Source organism: Daucus carota, chromosome 4 (genome assembly GCF_001625215.2).
Source record: "Daucus carota subsp. sativus chromosome 4, DH1 v3.0, whole genome shotgun sequence".
NCBI classification, from domain to species: Eukaryota; Viridiplantae; Streptophyta; class Magnoliopsida; order Apiales; family Apiaceae; genus Daucus; species Daucus carota.
The window spans coordinates 41,265,244-41,283,529 of record NC_030384.2 but is presented as its reverse complement, the minus strand read 5'-3'; the positions used below and the strand labels follow the sequence as shown (position 1 = coordinate 41,283,529).

The following is an 18,286-nucleotide window of genomic DNA, read 5'->3' as shown; positions in this document are numbered from 1 at the left end:
TGATATAGTGTTTCTAATTTTTGAAAGAAAACGCTAGATCATGTGGCGTTTAAGTTTTTAACTTCAGCAAAACGCTAAACAAATTAGCGTTTATCTTATAAACCTAAGAGACCCCGCACGAAGTGCGTTTTCGATTAATATTAAAAACGCTACACGATATAGTGTATAAGTGATATTCGAGCCATTATTTCAGATGATGATGTTTAAAACATTAATGTTCCAAATTATGATAATGAGAAACAACATTCCCTCGTATTGATTTTTGAGACAATTTTATTTTACAAGACACTACTGTTTATGACACATCATCTTCCATTATCTTCAATTATTATATTTATCAATTAGATATCATTTTATCAGTCAATCCTTTTTATTATTTAAAACACACAAGATATAAAAGGGAAAAAAAATAAGGATCACGGTCTCGAAGAATCCTGGTCCAAAAAAAATCTGGTCAATGGGCCTGTCTAGGGTAATTAAGAACTTACTAAAAGTTTATTATTAAAAAATATGTATTTTTAATAAATGTTAAAGAGATGTTTCATATTCATTATTATGACAAAATGATAAAACCTACTCCCTCCATCCCATTCAATTGTACACGTTTCATTTTCACTACTCGACACACATTTTAAGAGTCTTATAAAATATAGTTCGTTTAAAATTCCTTTTATTATAAAAATATAAACGTTATACTTTTATACGGAAAAATAAAATCTTGACAATAAGTTGCAAAACTATACTTTTATGTCCCCGTCCACCAGTACATAGTATTAGGTAGGACGGAGGGAGTACTTTTAAAAAATATCGTAAAATTTAATATATTTTTCTTCAAAAATAAACCCTGAAAAATAAAATTAGCAAGATGAATCTACATCGAAATGATCAACAAGACAACCACCCAAAGGTGGGAGCCACGACGGGCAGCTGTCTGTTCCTGGAAAAAGATATAAAGTGAAAAGACAAGGAAGAAAACGATGCTCTGGGGTTTCCTTTCTCTTCAGGTGCTTGCCGTGCCGTAACACAAATCCTAGATTACTTCAACATCAAGTCTATTCACTCTCTGTCTCCTACAACCTAATACCACTCAATCAATTACTGTTCCACTGCCATCGTCACTTCTCTTCACTTTCCAATTTTAACTCCTTCATGTGTATGTTCCTTATCTCTGTCTATATTTATCTTGTTTTTTTCGATTTTCAGCGGATATTCCTCGTTGCCAAAGGTCGTTATTTAGTCTTTAAATTTCTTGTAATTGATCGTACTCGATAAAATTATGTTCGATCTTTTATGTGATACACTGCACTGCAGTTATGTGGATTGATATTTGTATCCTGTTAACTAGATTCATTCATTTGTTTCACATTGTGATTGATTTGCCCTAATTTTTTGTCTTCTTGTGCTTGCTTGTGTTGAACTGACTGGAATTTTGGAATGTTGATGCTTAGGGAAGTGATTACTAGCACTGTTAATTTCAGCTTAAAATGTGTGAAATATTTCTGAGATTTGATGTATAATATTTGGACATTTATGCTTCAGCTTGGTGATTTTTTGAGTAGAACGATAATTTCACATATTGGGGATTCGAGGCTATTCTGTAATACTGATTTCCTTACTTAGGAGCCACTTTTGTGCTGTTATATTTGAGTTCTTGAAAATAAGGTTGCTAATGCTGTATCTAGGCCATTGTTTCTGGAAACTTAGTATTACAATGTAATTTGCTATTAGTGTAATTAACAGTAATAACGTCATACACGGGCTACTGGTTTTAACATGTGCATAGCAATCAAATGATTTATAACATTGTTAGTCTGTACAAGTTTGATGCCTTTAGTTCAGATGATTCATATCATAACACATCATTGTTTGTTTGTACAAGTTTAACGTTATTAGTTTTGCAGATTAGTAAATGCAGAGGTTTTTTGAACTTCATTCTTTGATGAAATGAAATATATTAAATTCTAAAATGATGATTGTTGATTGTTCAGATTGTGACGCTGGATGAATGAGCTTTCTACCTTGTGGTATTAATATTACTTGGCGAAGTACCATTTAGATTAACAAGTGCCAGCTTTCTGAAACGAGGACATTAAAAGGCATTCGAGTCTGGTAGTTCATATGTCATTTAATAACCATGAGTACAAGTGAAAGGTAGATCTGCTCTATTGCATCAAAGTAGAGTCTGGGAGAACTTCTCCTGATTAAAGAATCAAAGTTTATCCTAATTATAATTTAATCCATTAATATGTTATAAATCTTTCAGGACTAGCGAGTACATCTTTAGAAATGGTGATGTCTATTTAGGTAATTTTAAAGGTGTGCTGCCACATGGCAGTGGTAAATATACTTGGTTTGATGGAACAGTTTATGAGGGGGATTGGGAAGAAGGAAAAATGACTGGGAAAGGAAAGATTTCGTGGAATTCGGGAGCAGCTTATGTGGGTGAGTTTTCAGGTGGTTACCTTCATGGTTTTGGTACCCTCACTAATCCAAACGGATCTGTATATAGAGGTTCGTGGAGGTTGAACATTCAGTATGGATTTGGAAAGAAACAATATCAGAATTTAGATTACTATGAAGGTTTATGGAAAGAGGGAGTGCATGAAGGCAGTGGTAGTTATGTTTGGTCTAACGGTAACATGTACATTGGATCATGGAAATCTGGGAAAATTTGTGGTAGAGGTGTTATTAAATGGTCGGATGGTGATCTTTTTGATGGTTTCTGGCTGAATGGTTTAAGGCATGGGTCAGGATATTACAGGTTTGCTGATGGAAGTTATTATTTTGGGACATGGACCAAAGGCCTTAAGGATGGACGCGGAACATACTATCCTACTGGGAGCAAGAGTCCAGATATAAAGAATTGGTGTAGCTTTAACATACATAAGGTTGATAGGGAGGGGGTTTTGTCTCGTAGTTTGTCAGTGGGTCTAGAGGAGAGCAAAGTTATTAAACCTAGTTTTAAGCGTAGTTTATCCGAGAGGATCTCCTTCACTAAATATGTCAGAGGTTCTGGTCGTATATCCAGTAAGAGTATATCTTTGGATGAAGACTGGAGTCTTAACAATACTACTATAGATTTTGCAACTTGTGATATGTCCTGCATGCTATCTCACTCATCTGGTGAAGGTCGTAAATGTACGCAGGACAATGATGTTGTAGCTTATGAAAGAGAATATATGCAAGGAATTCTGATCAAAGAAAGGATAATGAATAAAGCAGGACCCTCTGGAAAAAGTAGAAAGCGGTGTAAAGGAAAGGAAGCAACAAAGAAGTCATGTCTGAATATATCTAAAGGCAATCGAAGCTACTTCTTGATGCTCAACTTGCAACTTGGCATCCGGTAAACTAATTAAAGTTTTAGTTTCTTAGTGTTCCTGCTATTACTGTTAGTGCTACTCTTCCTTTTGTGAACTCAGATATTTTTTATCCTCTTTTGTTATAATATGACAGATCGTTTCTTATTCATTTGAACAGGTATACAGTGGGAAAGATTACACCAGTCCCTCTGCGTGAAGTCCGAGTATCTGATTTTGGAGAAAGTGCTAGGATAAAAATGTACTTCCCTAGAAAGGGTTCTCAATTTACTCCGCCACATAAATCTTCTGACTTCTATTGGATGGATTACTGTCCTATGGTATTCAGGTACCATGATTATAATTCATGCATATGTCTATCATTAATATATTTTCTGTATTTGTTCTTTCACTAATTTCTTTCAACTTTCAATTTATATTTGCCTGAAGTGAGAAGTTACAATTGAGTGGAGTCCCTATATTAAAAGTAAATAACTTATTAAAACCCCTCTATCATCAGCAACAGAAGGAAAGCTATCATTTTTTCAGGTTATTAACACTCTAGCACTTCAAGTATGTTCATATGGACACATGACCCCTTAAAATAAAAATAAGCACCACCCTACCGGTCATGCTTGTTCATTCGACCCTTTATGTTTCTATTTATGTACCAACCGACCCTTTTTATTAATTTATACCCATTACATCCTTGTTGGATTTACTAATTTCACTTAAATTTATACTCATTATGGTCAAAATGGTTGACGAATTGTTTCCGATTGACAATTGTGTGAAGCGACTGTAAAACATTAGAACTGAATCTTTTCTTGAGTTTCCAGTCAAAGTCAAAACTGAAATTCACGACTCAGAGAGGGCAAATTGGAAAAAACTGAAAACAAGGGTTGAGATGTACAAAGGGGAACAAAAAAGTACAGAATTTTTGTTCAAGGGTTTGTGTGATCATCTGGACAAAATTAAAGGGCTAATGTATCAATACCTTTTTTTAAATTCCATACTAGCTTCCTATATTGTTGGCGCTGTTACTTTTTTTTGCTCTTAACAACACAATGAAATAAAATACACTTTTTTCCTATAATGTTTATCGTGATATAATTGCCACTGCATTGTAGTAGGAAGTAAAAGAATGAGTCAGTAACTAGAAGTTCTGCAAGTTAACTTCAATTTATATTTAACATCTTTTACAAGTTTTACCTTCTGTACGCAGATTGGCAGGGTCAGGATTGAGCTTTTTACCTTTTACATATAATTGGGGGGGGGGGGGGGGGGGGGGGGCTGAACATGCATAGACCTTTTAGTAACTTTTTTTTAGAAATAATTAACTACATTTATCCCAGAAGATATATTTATATGCTTCAAATTGTGCTTTGCAAGTGGACTGCAGAGAGTAAACTCTTAAAAGTGACAAAATTTGAGAGTAGTGTTTCTAGAGTAACTGACATCTTGCATCATGAAGTTTTTATCAGATGAACTCATAAATGACTATTTATAATTTTTTGAAAACTAAATGGCCAGATATACAACTATTTAACACCTCGTATCCCCTAAAGACTCTTGTGTTGGAAATTTTGAAGGCCTTAATTACAAAAGAATGTGTCACGACTCACGAGTATACGTTCAATTATGTATGTGAAACTAAAATCGCTTCTCTTTTTCCATTGAACTCTTACTCTGTTTTGGATGCTAGTTCTCTGTCGCACACATCATTAAGAACACTGTTTACATAGGCGGGCTTAATTGATCAATTAATAGAGAGGTGATATTTGTCACCTTGACTGAACCAAATGATGCCATGGCAACAAGGTGGTCACCTTTTTCCCTCGCCCACAATAAAAGATTGAATGGTGAACACATAAAATTGACACAACTTAGACTAAAACACTTCCCTAGCCGTATAAACAAGTCTAAATTTACTAGGGATTAAACAAAATAATAGAGGCCAAAATTAGAAACTTAATCATAAAATTAATTATTAAACTTAATTTTAAAATTATTTAACTAAATTTAGTCTTAAAATGTGAGTTTTTTATAGTATATATGTATCAATACATTTTCAAATTAATATGATAATACTTATAATTCTGTGAAAACCTAATCAAAAGTTTTGTACTGTCATATTGCTGCCGCATTAATTTAAATTGTGGTAGAAATATTTCTACATGTGTTCTTAAATAATATGTATGGAAGACTGAACGCTTATCCTTGATAAGGCAATGTCTTGCCTTTCGCCTTCTGGTCAATCAATAGAACACCATGGCGCTTTGCCTCGCATTTTGCCTTAATTCAGAACCGTTCCTGCCAATAACTGAAATATTGGAATGAAGATGGCCATATTGGAGCTGGATATGATCTTCACTGTGGTCTTAGCTTGAATGGCACCCTAGTTACCAAGATTAGGAGTATTTCATATGAGAGATTAGGGAATCACTTGGAGCTGATCTTCTATAACGTGGTACATTCACCAATGTGACAGTCGTTGCTGCTGTGAGTGTTTGAAGGATTTTGCTAGAATCTTCTTCTCTTTTTTCTGCCTCTAAGAAATCTTGCATAGGCCTCCAACTGTGACAAAATTCTTCTCTTATTCTCCCTATCGCTAGCAGGGATTGGTGCTAATTGGATGTGACCCGGGATTCACCACATGCGATTCCGTGTACCATCATGGGGTTCAATCAGTTATTCTAGTACTCCAACTTCTCAGAATTAATCCCATCTGAAAAAAATGGTTTGTCGAAATTTAAATAGAATTTTATAGCTGATTGACTGTTTGGGAGAATGTAGCAATATTATTACTTGTTCAGACCAAGATTCCCTGCGTGTTTAAACGTTATCTGTTCATTTCCAGGGAAAACAGTCAAGAGGATGCAATATGTGCTACATTTGCTAAGAAGTAGCCATTTCGATGTTAAAAATATGTACACAGGGCTGGGAATATAAAATATCGATTCTACCTTTTTCTACACCTGTGCAATTACTCAGTCATTCAATCAATTGAAACGAATTTAATAAGAATCAAGCAATGTACAAAATTGTTAATAATTTCTTGAAGACATTGGACATGCAGAGAAAACACTGTTCTTGACAAAATACAGTCAGGAGACTACATCCTCAATCAAGGCAAATGAGTACTTGTTGCTTAATCTTATTAAGATGAAAAAGTAGGCATCATTTTGCAGCCAGTGTATCAATTTTGCTTTGTTATATGTACAGGATATGATTAATTACATTATTTAATGTTGATGTCAATATAATGTGCAAGAGGTCATCGTATAATAAACGGTCAATAACAAAACTCAAGCATAGAAGCTACATATGGTAGAGGCAGTCAATTAGTCTTGAGTTATGTACTTCTCTTCATAGATCAGAAAAATTGTCTAGGCATTCACGGTAAGTTCCAAGTTTTAAAAGATTCCCCATAAAGGTGCCGCTTACCTTCTTTGGTGGATGGTTGCAGGCTCGCAGCAATTGCAAGATCCCTCATTTATATTTATTTTTCTTACCCTTTTATGTTTTATAATGCTATATAAATTTGCAATTTGGCAGGAATTTGAGGGATATGTTCAAGCTAGATGCTGCTGAGTACATGATATCTATTTGTGGCGATAATGGTCTGAGAGAACACTCTTCTTCTGGAAAAAGTGGCAGCATCTTCTATGTTTCTCATGATGATAAATTTGTCATCAAAACATTAAAGAGATCTGAACTAGAGGTTCGAACTTAAGTAAATATACATTAGAATTGAATAGCATATTTTATGTTTACTCATAGTTGTCGCCCTGTATGCAAAATCTGATTCCTACACTAGTTCAATATAAATCAAAGGTATAAGACCATTCTACCGAGTTATAGGCTGTAACCTTTTCCAATGTTAGTATCTAGAAAGCAGGGATACTTCACCTGGGTGAAGAACTGCGTATGGGATACTTCGCAGTGCGGGGTGCGGCGGGATACACCACGTGGTGTATTAGTGACGTCAGAGACAGGAATGCGTAAATGGGGGTGTGGGGATATGTCAGAATGGCAATTTTCGTAATTTCCAGCAACTTTTTTTGAAAAAAACCTTTAATTTACACAATTAAAAAAGGTTAATTAGTCAATATAAACAAAATAATATATATCTGTGTGTATATGAGTTGTATATAAATATGCTCGTGTGTTTATATAATTTGTAGATCTCTGCACTCAGGTATACGTGTATAATTGGTGAGTGTGTGTAATACGCGCACACACACACATATATAATATTTTTAATATTTGCCGTATCCCCTGCACCCGTATCCCCATATTTTTGATTTTACCAAATTCCTGTATCTCCGTATCACGCACCCGCACTCATGCTTCCTAGCTAAGTACTTGCTCTCAGTCTTGTTTTCGTAAACTTACTAGCTTAGATTACTTAAATCTATAATCCTTTAGTCACGTACCCCCTACTCAGGTTTAATAATGTTTATACCAGTGGTTCCTTGAAAACATCTGATAAACCACAAAGTACTGAATAGTCAAGGTTTTAACTTTCTTGAAATATATCTTTTTCATGCTACTTCTTAGAAGTCGGCTGCCGATTACAACTGTAAGTCCATCTTCCGAAGTTGGCCTCAGGATCTTGTGAGGTGCTGTGTTAGACTAGATTCTTGCATAATATAAGTGGTTTTACACGCAATTTCTTTTATAGTTGAATCAATAAATGTAATAATCCTGTGTTTCATGTGCATTGGCATGGTTGACTTGAAGATTAGAGTTATCTTGAATATTAGAGCAAGGGTCACTCAGAGTAACTTTTTTTGGATGATATCGGTGAGGTTATTGATGCCGTGACATGAAATCCTTGTGATTCTTGCATCACGGTTGGTAAGAAGAAATAAAATTTGGAAGGACTAAAATGTAGTTTCTGCTAAATTTTTTTAAAAAATAGTTGTTCTTTTCATTCTTCGATTCATTCGTACAAATTTTGAACTAGAGCTTAATGTGTACTCTTTTATTATATTTCTCCTCTCTTCCCTCTCACATCATTGCCCCACCCTTTAATTTCGCTCAAATTTTCAGTGCATACCTTCAGATTAAATGGAGCATTGGTGTATATATATATACTGATTACTGAATAGTCAGTGGAGCTTTTAAGAGGGGCCCTTCCCCTATAGGTACACAACCTTTTTGTCGTACAGGAACTTGAATGCCTAAACCTCCCACTGAAGAGAGTTGATACCGCCGTAGCATTGTCACTGCTTATTTCAGTCCATTGGTGTATTTTGTTGTATATTTGCATGCTCTTTGTAATGTGGTTACTTTTTAGTTAGAGATTTAAGTAACACTCCTCATTCAATAGATCTGTGGGATATGTGATCTTTAGTAACGCTTCTGTTGAAGAATTAAAAGACTTCCCCAAGTGGCCCAAATAGAATGGGAATATCCCCTTCGACCTAGTCATGAATTATTAATGATAATTATCATATATGAGACTCCAATACACTCTATGATTACTTCTTTGATCTTTAAGTATTAATAGTATGCAATAGCAACATTATATTATGTCTAAAGGCTTGGGTACAAATGTAACACATCCATAGGTTCCCAGTAATATTGGTGTTTGTTCTATTGGCATCCTAGTTGCTTTGTTTTCCTGATAAAATAGTTTTAAAGACAAACGTTGTTGGCAAGAAGATTTTATTAACGTTTCTTTTAACAATACGCCAATTTGGATGCCATATTGTATCTGACCTGGGACTAATCCAAAAATACTACACATGGTCTTTACTATATATATTTTCTTGAAAGTTTAGGTATCTCATTTTTCCCCCTCTTCTGTCACTTTTTCTTAGGTTTTGCTAAAGATGCTTCCGAATTACTATGATTATGTAAAAGAGCATGACAACACCCTTATAACTAAGTTTTTTGGAGTACACAGGATAAAATGGAAATGTGGGAAGAAGGTATCTGCTGACTTGGACTATCTCTCTGTCTTTTTTTGTTTGTGAGTAAGCCTTGTGATTTATCATTCCTTATTTGATCTTATACATTTTTACAAGGTACGCTTTGTTGTCATGGGGAACATGTTGCGAACTGAGTTGCGAATTCATCATCGTTATGATTTGAAGGGTTCATGTCAAGGAAGAGTCACAAATAAAGATCACATAGCTGCAAATACCACATTAAAGGACCGGGATCTACAATATGAGTTCTACATGGACAGATTGTTGCGTGAGTCACTTTTCAAGTAAGTATTTGTTTCTGATTTGCCTTCCAACACATACAAACAGGTAGTGGACTAGAATATACACTATATGCTAGTATCTATCTGATACTGTGTAATAATTAAATGTAGTTATCGGTTTCAAAATATGGAGACACACGCACATGCAGTGTATGGTCTGAAAATACGGTGCTCATTCTAGTTGTTAACCTGTTCCCACACTGGTACATGTATTTCCAATATTCGCATAAATTACTCGAACTTTCAGTTGAACTGCCACATTTAGAATTGAACTTTCGTTACATGTTAATATATAATGAAACACAATTCCTAGCACTTACTTGTAGTACCTTAGTAAGTTAATAATAAAACAACCTGAGAAGCACCGATTTCACCTGACATTTTGCAGATCACTTTCAATTCGCAACTTAAATGGAAAGTGCATGTAATATCACTAATAGTAAGATTTTACATTGTAAATACTGTTTAGTATTAATTTGTAGTTGATTTTCTAGTAGGGTTAAGACTTTGTGTCGGGGTACAAGGAGTTTTGTTGGTTTAGGGTGTTTTCAGGCTTATAGTTTCTTTGTTAGATTTGTTTCGGTGTAACAGTAATTCTTTTTTATGCTGTGTTTGTTTGTTTGTTTTTCAGTGTTTTAGGCCTTAAGAGTAATATTATTATCATATTATCTAGGGCATATCATTCTCTGATTGATATTTATTATCTCATCATTTATTAATGCTCTTGCAATTGAGTTTATTTATGTCCTGTGTTTTGAGCCAAGGTTTTCTGCGGTAATAGTCTTTGTACTTTTACCTTGTAGAGGTAAGCTAAGCTTACATATTAACCTCTCCTCTGCAATCAGGATACATTAAGTTTTTTTAGTTTGATTGATTTTTTTGATTTATATTCTGCTGGTCATCCCTTTTATTCAATCTGATGGTAACTAGAATCTGAAAGTGGATGGGGCTGGCTATTAGGATAAAAATAGAGTACAGGACATCTCTCCACACCAAGAATCTCTCTGTCTTGCTATTAGCCCTAGGCTTTAAAGTAGCAGTACCATTCACAGGTATCTTTGTTTGAGTTCCTCTCCTTTCTGGAGCTCATGACTTCTTTTAATATGTCCGAGTGTTGAGCCGATATACCTTCTTTACAGTCTCTCGGGCCGGGGGGAGGGGCAGGGATAGATGGTGGATCAACAATAGGCCTTTGAGAAGGTATAGAAACTACATATGAGGATGATGCAGATATAATATGGATTTGGTTATACATTGGTGGATATTTTGCTACCTTTCTTATCACATCTTTCTTGCTTGGATTTGCTTTTAGTTTTACCAATAAAAATAAGCCATATTCATGGGAGTTGGTGCTTATTGTGTGCCCTTGGGCACACATTAGAAAGACCATTTCATCTATTACCAAGGGGTAAATTTTTTTCCTTGCTCTTTTGCAGACAAATCTATCTTGATTGCATGTTCCTAGAGTCTCAACAGATAATTGATTACAGTCTTCTGCTGGGACTACATTTTCGAGCTCCTAAGCATTTGAAACCCCTCCAAGAATCACAAGACTTGTTACAAGGGCCTGAGAATACTTCTGCTGGTAGCGGTAAATTTTTAACTTGAACTTGTGGTTAGTTCTTACATTATTGGTAGTTTGAGTGCCAATTTGATAATTGCGTGATTTGTAAGTCTGTTCCATGCATGGCTTAAATCTGACCCAAAGTTTCTGTGTAGCAAGTGACAGTATCCTGATTAAATTATGAGAGATACTACTGTAGGGATAGAGATTTGTGTTAACTGTAGATTACTAAATTATTAGACCCTTTAGAATTAGAATTTAAAGTTAGACCACATACTTCTTAAATGCATTGTCTCGCACTATGCACTACAATAGTAAGATTTGTATTTATATAAACTGTATGTGTTACACCTACATCCACTTATAATCTGTTCTTTGAGACCTTCGATTCCTTTTACGAATTTTTTCAATGACCGGGATGAACTTGTTTTTCGTTGTTCTGCATTTTTTCAGTTTATTGTTCTGCAATTTTGCGTAATATTAGACAAGTCAGAAATACATTGTTCTGCACTACATATTGCAGTGGCCTAACGGGGCTAACATACAAATGGTCTACATATAACTTTTGACTAGGTAAAAGATTGCGAAGGCACACTCTAAAAGATTTTTGAATTGGGTATGTATTATTGTAATGTATGGTTTTTAAAAAATTAGTAAATTAGAAATTGTCTGAAACTAGCATGCTACTGGTGCAAGCTGTATCACTCAAAGTGATGGTTGTTTTGTCTTTTTTTCTAATCATATACAAATCGATGATGAACATTATCAACAAAATAAATTTGGGGATAGCATAGTGTAGGACTTTTTTGCTTCAGCGAGAATCCTGTTCGCATAGAATTTTTTTTGTAACAAAATAGTGTGAAAAGTTTTAAAAATTAAACTATCCACGAAATCAACTCCAACCTATTACACTATATATTACACTAAAGGGGAATCTTTTGTCTTTAAGGAGACATTTTATTTTAACTTTTGTGCAAGTAATTTGTTTTGTGATGATATATTATAGCTTATAGAAGGAATAAATTTGTTGTCTTGATAAACACGAGGGTATACTAGGAATTTTGAAAGACACCAAATTTAGTCTAAAATTTACGCCAAATAAAAATATTTGACACCAAATTAGGTAAAAAATATACATTCAATATAAATTTCGCACTGCTACAGTGTTGCATTGGAGTTGGTTTTACACCAAATAGAGTGCAACTTACACTATATTAGTGTTTTAGTGTTGCATTGAAGATGCTCTTAGAGGTCTAGGGTTTTGAGTGAAGAGGAGTGGAGTACCAAAGATTTGTGATTCATTTAGTTGCTTCTCCTAGAATCTCAGAAATTTGAAGAGTTATTTATTGATAAATATTTTACATTCACCCTTGAAATCTTTCAACGGTGGTTGTGAATAAATAGTACATTTAGCTTTAAGTATCCAAGCTTACAAATGTGGGCTTCTGAAGATTTATTCATTTTTTTGGTTAAGCTTTGAGTACCAAGTTACTACCTATTAAGGACTCAAAAATGCAAATGAGGAAGCATATTTCGTATATAGGTAAGTTGACAATGGGCTAACTGGTAAATAATATTACCACTTGTTTTAGGAAGGATTGTGGATGGCAGGAGACCTAGATTTTCATGTAAAGCATCTGAATTACTTTAAATTTGCTTTTGTAGGTGATATTATATAGCTGTTTTAACTGATTATGCTATACGTTGAACTTGGGAAATGTTTACGAGTTGATTGTGGCCTATTTATCTTTTCCTCCGCTAAAGTTCGTGCATGTATTATGGTGTATGGTGGTTAGCAACATAAATTATTCAAATGCTTCAAAAAAGTATCTGATATTTTCTTCATAGGAGATCCCAAATGTTTTTCCCCCTCTTTTCTTCTGAATACACTTTCTGGCATTTAATTATTTCATCATCAGTCTGACCATGTCGCGTGTATGTGCTTTCTTTAAGGAAAAGCCTCACCAGGTGATCTATATGTTCCTCCTAAAGGTCTTCTGCTGGTGACACATGAACCCAACATAGTCAATACAACACCAGGTTCTCACATAAGAGGAAATACTCTGAGGGCATTTTCTTTGGGTGATAGAGAAGTAGATCTTCTTCTGCCTGATACTGGAAGGTACCTTCTCATAGCTTCCATCCTGTTAAAGAAGTATTGTAACAAAACTTGGACAAAGTGCACTGGTAGTTGTGTAGACAAGCTAGTAAATTACTAGGTGATATAATGCACCTCTGCAACTCAACAGCAGCTATATGCTACTTGCCTAAATTACAAAACATTTACTATAGAAGCATTAGTTTACTAATGTACACATATGTAATTATTTTGTTGAAACAAAGTATCATGTATTAGAAGAGTTTTTTCAAAACAAGAGATATTTAAATTGGCATTTTTGTGAGTGGTATTCATTCTCTATTCTTTCATTCATTCGGAAGTCTTCTGGTTCATCAATCAAGTCTTTGTTAATCTACTGACGTGAGATTATTTTAGACCATTGCGCTTTTCCCGATGTCCACATAATATATACTGTGAATGTTAATTATAATATGGTTTATAAATTATATCGCGACCTCTCCAACACGTTCAGGTTTGGGGAGATACTGGGGAGGGCTGGTTATTGCAAGAGCCCTTAATTTAGTTGGGAATTTTTGTTTAAACCTTGATGCCCCCATTATACTCTAAATATGGTTTTTCTAGTTATGAGTTCTTGCCCCTTTTGGGTTTCTATGGTGATCCACTCTTTTCCTATTAAGGGCATTAAGTAAGGGGAGTCTTCAATGATATATAATTCATCTATTCCCCTTCTCCTCAAGGTTCAGGGAATTAGTCATCTAACAGTTGTTGGTTTTCCTACACACTAGTAACTGATGATTGGTATTTGGTTGGATATCATGGATGTATTTTTTGAGTTAATAAAGTGGTGGTGAACAAATATTATGGATGAATTGCTGCATATCATGTTCTGATAGTATGTGCTTCAATATCTATAGGTTACGGGTGCAACTAGGCGTAAACATGCCAGCTCGGGCAAGTTGCAAGCTCCTGCGAGATAACATTGATTCAGCTGAAGTCGAACTATTTGAAGTTTATGACGTTATCCTCTTTCTTGGTATTATTGATATATTGCAGGAATATAACATAAAGAAAAAAGCTGAGCATGCATACAAGTCAATTCAGTTCGACTCAACATCAATTTCCGTTGTTGAGCCCAAATTTTATTCAAGACGATTAATAAACTTTTTGGAGAGCGTCATTCTTGTTGAAAATGAAGAGGTGGTTATTGTTGAAAATGAAGAGGTCTGCTGCTTCTGCCTTTGATTTTGCCTTTTGTGTTTATGTTTATTTCATCTTCTGATTAGTGCTTTACTTATCGCAGGTTTAAATTACTAGAGGTACAGTTACTTTTGTTTCTTTCTTTGGAGTCTTTTAGCAACTGTATAGTAAAAAGGTAACAGCAATGTAGATTATATCACATCAATATGAAATCATATATTTAGTTTGCTAATAGTGCGTGCGTAGTGTAGAGCAGTTGGATGCTGTTTTGGTGCAAATTGCTCTATTTGTGCCTAAGAGAAGAACATGGATGTGCAGTGCAGAAATGCATAGATTTGGTACTCCCTCAGTCCTTCCTCGGTCCTTTTTAGTTGTCACATTACCAAAGATTATAAGTTACTATCTTTCATTATTTTAAAAAACTGACAATTAAGTAGATTAAAATTTATTTCCGATAACATCTTTTCTATTTTATCAATTGATAAAATATCAACAAATTTCAGTTAAATTTTGGTCAATTTAACCAGCACAAAACCAAATATGACAACGAACAGGGAAGGAGTAATATGTTAATTTGGCGTGCGGGCATACAAAATATGCACCGATATATATTCTTTATAAATTCATATTTAGCACTAAAACTTTGTGCTGTTTCTAATGAAAAACATAATGAATCTTAAAGACAAATCAAAGGAACTAATTAAAGTCGAGTTTTGGATAAATTGTGCGTTAAAGGTTAAATAATAAACATTTTTTTAAGGTTGGATGAATCTCAAGAGTCAAAGTAATTCTTTTATTTAAAAAAATTTATCATGTGATCATCGGATAGCTAAGATAAATAGGGATATTTAGATGATAAAATTATGTCAAAGAAAAAAAGCTCTTTTTTTGTGTACATCTGGAAAATATGAACAAATAAAAGAAAGATTTTAAATCGATATATACATATATCATAAAATGAAAAATTGATTATTTAATAATTAATAATTGTTGAAAGTGTGAGTGATATCATTTACGAATAAATTAGGAAATAAAATAATATTTCAACCAAAAATAAATTTTTCAACCATCATTAATTGAACATAATATGTGGTATATGGTTGATCTTAGAAATATAAATTTACATTGAAGGTTGAAGTGGTAACAATTTATTTTTTCAAAATGGACATGTATTTGCCATGGAGGGAGTATAAAGTAAGAATTCATGAGATCATTAAGTGTTAATAATATTTTATAAGTCTTTCCCCCCAAAAAATACGATAACACAAATAAATTATAGATGGTATTTTTGTCCTAAATCCATCTTGAAACACAAATATGTAAAAAGTTCAAATAAATCGGAGACAAATTGATTAAAATGATGATAATTTTCCGGAGATAATATGCATCCAGAACTTTTAAAATATATCTTGTATATGTGTTATTTTCTAAATGTTTCATTGACCACCATCTATATAATCTTGCGTAGTAAAATTAAACAAATCTTTGAAAATGTGATTAAAATGATCAGCCTTATTCAGTTGTCTTAATTTAAACGCTCAAAATGAAAGCTCTCAACATGCATGTTTGTCTCCTCCTTGTAAACTTGATATGCATCAGGTTAATAAATGAAATGGAATCTTTGGTCATTACACCAACCAACTACACTGAGTTTTATGATGAGCAGCTAGCTAGGCAGTAGTATCAGTATTCAGTGGTGAATTAATTATATGCTTCCAAACTTCAACAACTTGTAACACAACCACATTATTAATATCATACGTTTCCCCATTCAATATTCATTGCAACAGTTTCGTCCCCCTGAACAGATAACATTCAATGCAATGCTCAACTCTTTTACATGTACATGGACTACTCGATCTCAAGTCTAAATGCATGCTTCACCTTACATGTATGATTCCCTGTTATCATTTCTGGTGGTTATTTTCCTATATATGTCACTGACTACTGCAACCAGTAAGTAATACTAGTAAGAAAACTGGAAAAAGAAAGTATAAATATAAGAAATTACTGCATGTTAGCAGTGTTTTTGAAAAATCTCCGATTTAATGAAAAAATTCCGATTAGTCTCAAATTAATTCTTAAAAACTATTTTATGGATTGATTAATTACATTGTGATTTGGTCAAAAATTATATTTGATAAATCCTGAATGATTTATCAGTTAGTTCCGATTTCCGATTATTAAGAACTAGTCGGGCATCATATTATACAAGATTACTTGAAAACCTGAAGTAGTCTGTGCCTGAAATTTACAAGCTGCTTGTCAAAGATGAAACTGAGCAGTGTACAGTGAGTAATAAGTTGTAGTCTATGCGCGCAATGACAGAAAATAACAGTAGATTAAATAATAGTGTACGAGTAGTAAATATAGAGGGGTAAAAAGAAGAGAGGGGAACATTGGTCCATCCATTTAAGTGAGGCCTAGGTAGGCAACTGCAAGCACATCACATCCGTTGGTCTTAGGGCTTTTCTCTTGTTTCTTTTCAATCATCTCCAAATCATTTGTCGCCATTCCACCTACTACTGTGCTCCTAACCATCTACTCCCCGCATTATACTCTACTACTTTCATACACATACACTGAATTTCAATGGTGTATACTGCATATGAATGAGGGAATGTATATACTTAAATTTAATTAGTACTCACTTTGTTTCATTATATATGTACACCGTGGAGAATAAAAAAATATTTTGATATTGCTTGTCCATTTCAATTTTTAATAGTGCAGTCCGTGTATACAAGGAGGTTTATACAACAACTTTTACTAAATTATATTTTCTAGATCAAATGTATTTCATATATTATAATTGGTCAATGCAATAAATATAATAAATAAATAAAAGTTTTTTTTATAAATATTAGTTTTTCCTAATATACGTAATTTATTCAAAAATGGACATGTATAATGAAACATTAACTGAAGTATTTTTTTTCCAAAAAAATAGTATATTTTAAAGTTTTTGATTGGCAACTGCAATAGCAGTACGTAATTTATTTGTTTCCTATTTACTCTCGTCAATAAAACAATCGGATCTGAAGTTACGATTTTGCACTATATATACGTACAATGTACTGGTAGAATGCTAGGCTAGGGAGAGTAGCAGAAATGAGAAATATAGGGATGTTGTTCGTAAGCTCAGTCACCCTGAAATCAAGATTACTCCTATTAATTGAAATGAATTTAAATATGTAAAGGAGTACAAGGAGTAGTTGAAAATCTGTGCATATAGCTTTTGGAGTCTGGATTTAACTTTAAGGACCCTACTCATAAACTTGGTCAGCATTTAGGTCCTATCTTCATTGACTCCACTTTTCCAATTCATGTTCATGTATAACTACACTTTCTTTGCTTCGTTGAAGAACATCACTTTCATTTATCATTTAAAATTGTTTCATATATTAGACCAAACAAATGTATAAGATGATTTTCACAATTCCTAAATAGTTTTCTTAAAAAAAACAAACTGAATTTGAATTTTAATAAATTCTCTCTTAATTAATAAGTTAATTTTGCCCATCGATTATAATTAACGTAATTAATCGTCAAATTACATGTATTGGACCGCTCACATAACTCGTGTTAATTCATAATTGATGTAATTAACTAGTCCTCTGTTTCATTTTGATTTTCGAGGAGTCACATTGATCAATTTTTGACTAAATATTATTGATTATCTATTCATTATTTTTAAAATCTGAAAGTTTTATGTAAAATAGACTAAAATGATATAATTTTTATTCTTTTTCTCAATTAAGATACAAGTAAATTTCAGTTAAAATATAATCAATTTGAGTGATCAAAAGTTAAAATGGACGTGGAGATTGCAGCTAGCAAGATGGTAGATTTCAAATGAATGTTTTAAAGGTTTGAAATATCCAAACGTTTATGTTACGATAGGTATTATGTTCTGAAAAAGAGTA

The 18,286-nt window shown here is 33.5% G+C and overlaps 1 protein-coding gene across 3 annotated transcripts; it reads left to right on the top strand.

Moving 5' to 3' along the window:
• The first annotated feature begins 918 nt into the window (after positions 1-918).
• LOC108218961 (phosphatidylinositol 4-phosphate 5-kinase 7) lies at positions 919-14,818 on the top strand. Of its 3 annotated transcripts, none has more exons than XR_001806526.2 (12): positions 919-1,153; positions 1,989-2,151; positions 2,264-3,343; positions 3,478-3,645; positions 6,855-7,020; positions 9,128-9,238; positions 9,335-9,522; positions 10,956-11,110; positions 13,037-13,205; positions 14,078-14,384; positions 14,464-14,535; positions 14,617-14,818. XR_001806526.2 is itself a non-coding variant. In XM_017392155.2 (11 exons), the coding sequence occupies exons 2-11, from the start codon at positions 2,135-2,137 to the stop codon at positions 14,467-14,469; spliced, it is 2,367 nt and encodes a 788-aa protein (XP_017247644.1). In that variant the 5' UTR covers positions 919-1,153; positions 1,989-2,134; the 3' UTR covers positions 14,470-14,592. The 3 variants fall into 3 exon arrangements, 1 of the variants encoding a protein (XP_017247644.1); XR_001806525.2 differs by having other exon boundaries at positions 14,612-14,818; XM_017392155.2 differs by lacking the exon at positions 14,617-14,818 and having other exon boundaries at positions 14,464-14,592.
• Positions 14,819-18,286: the final 3,468 nt, after the last annotated feature.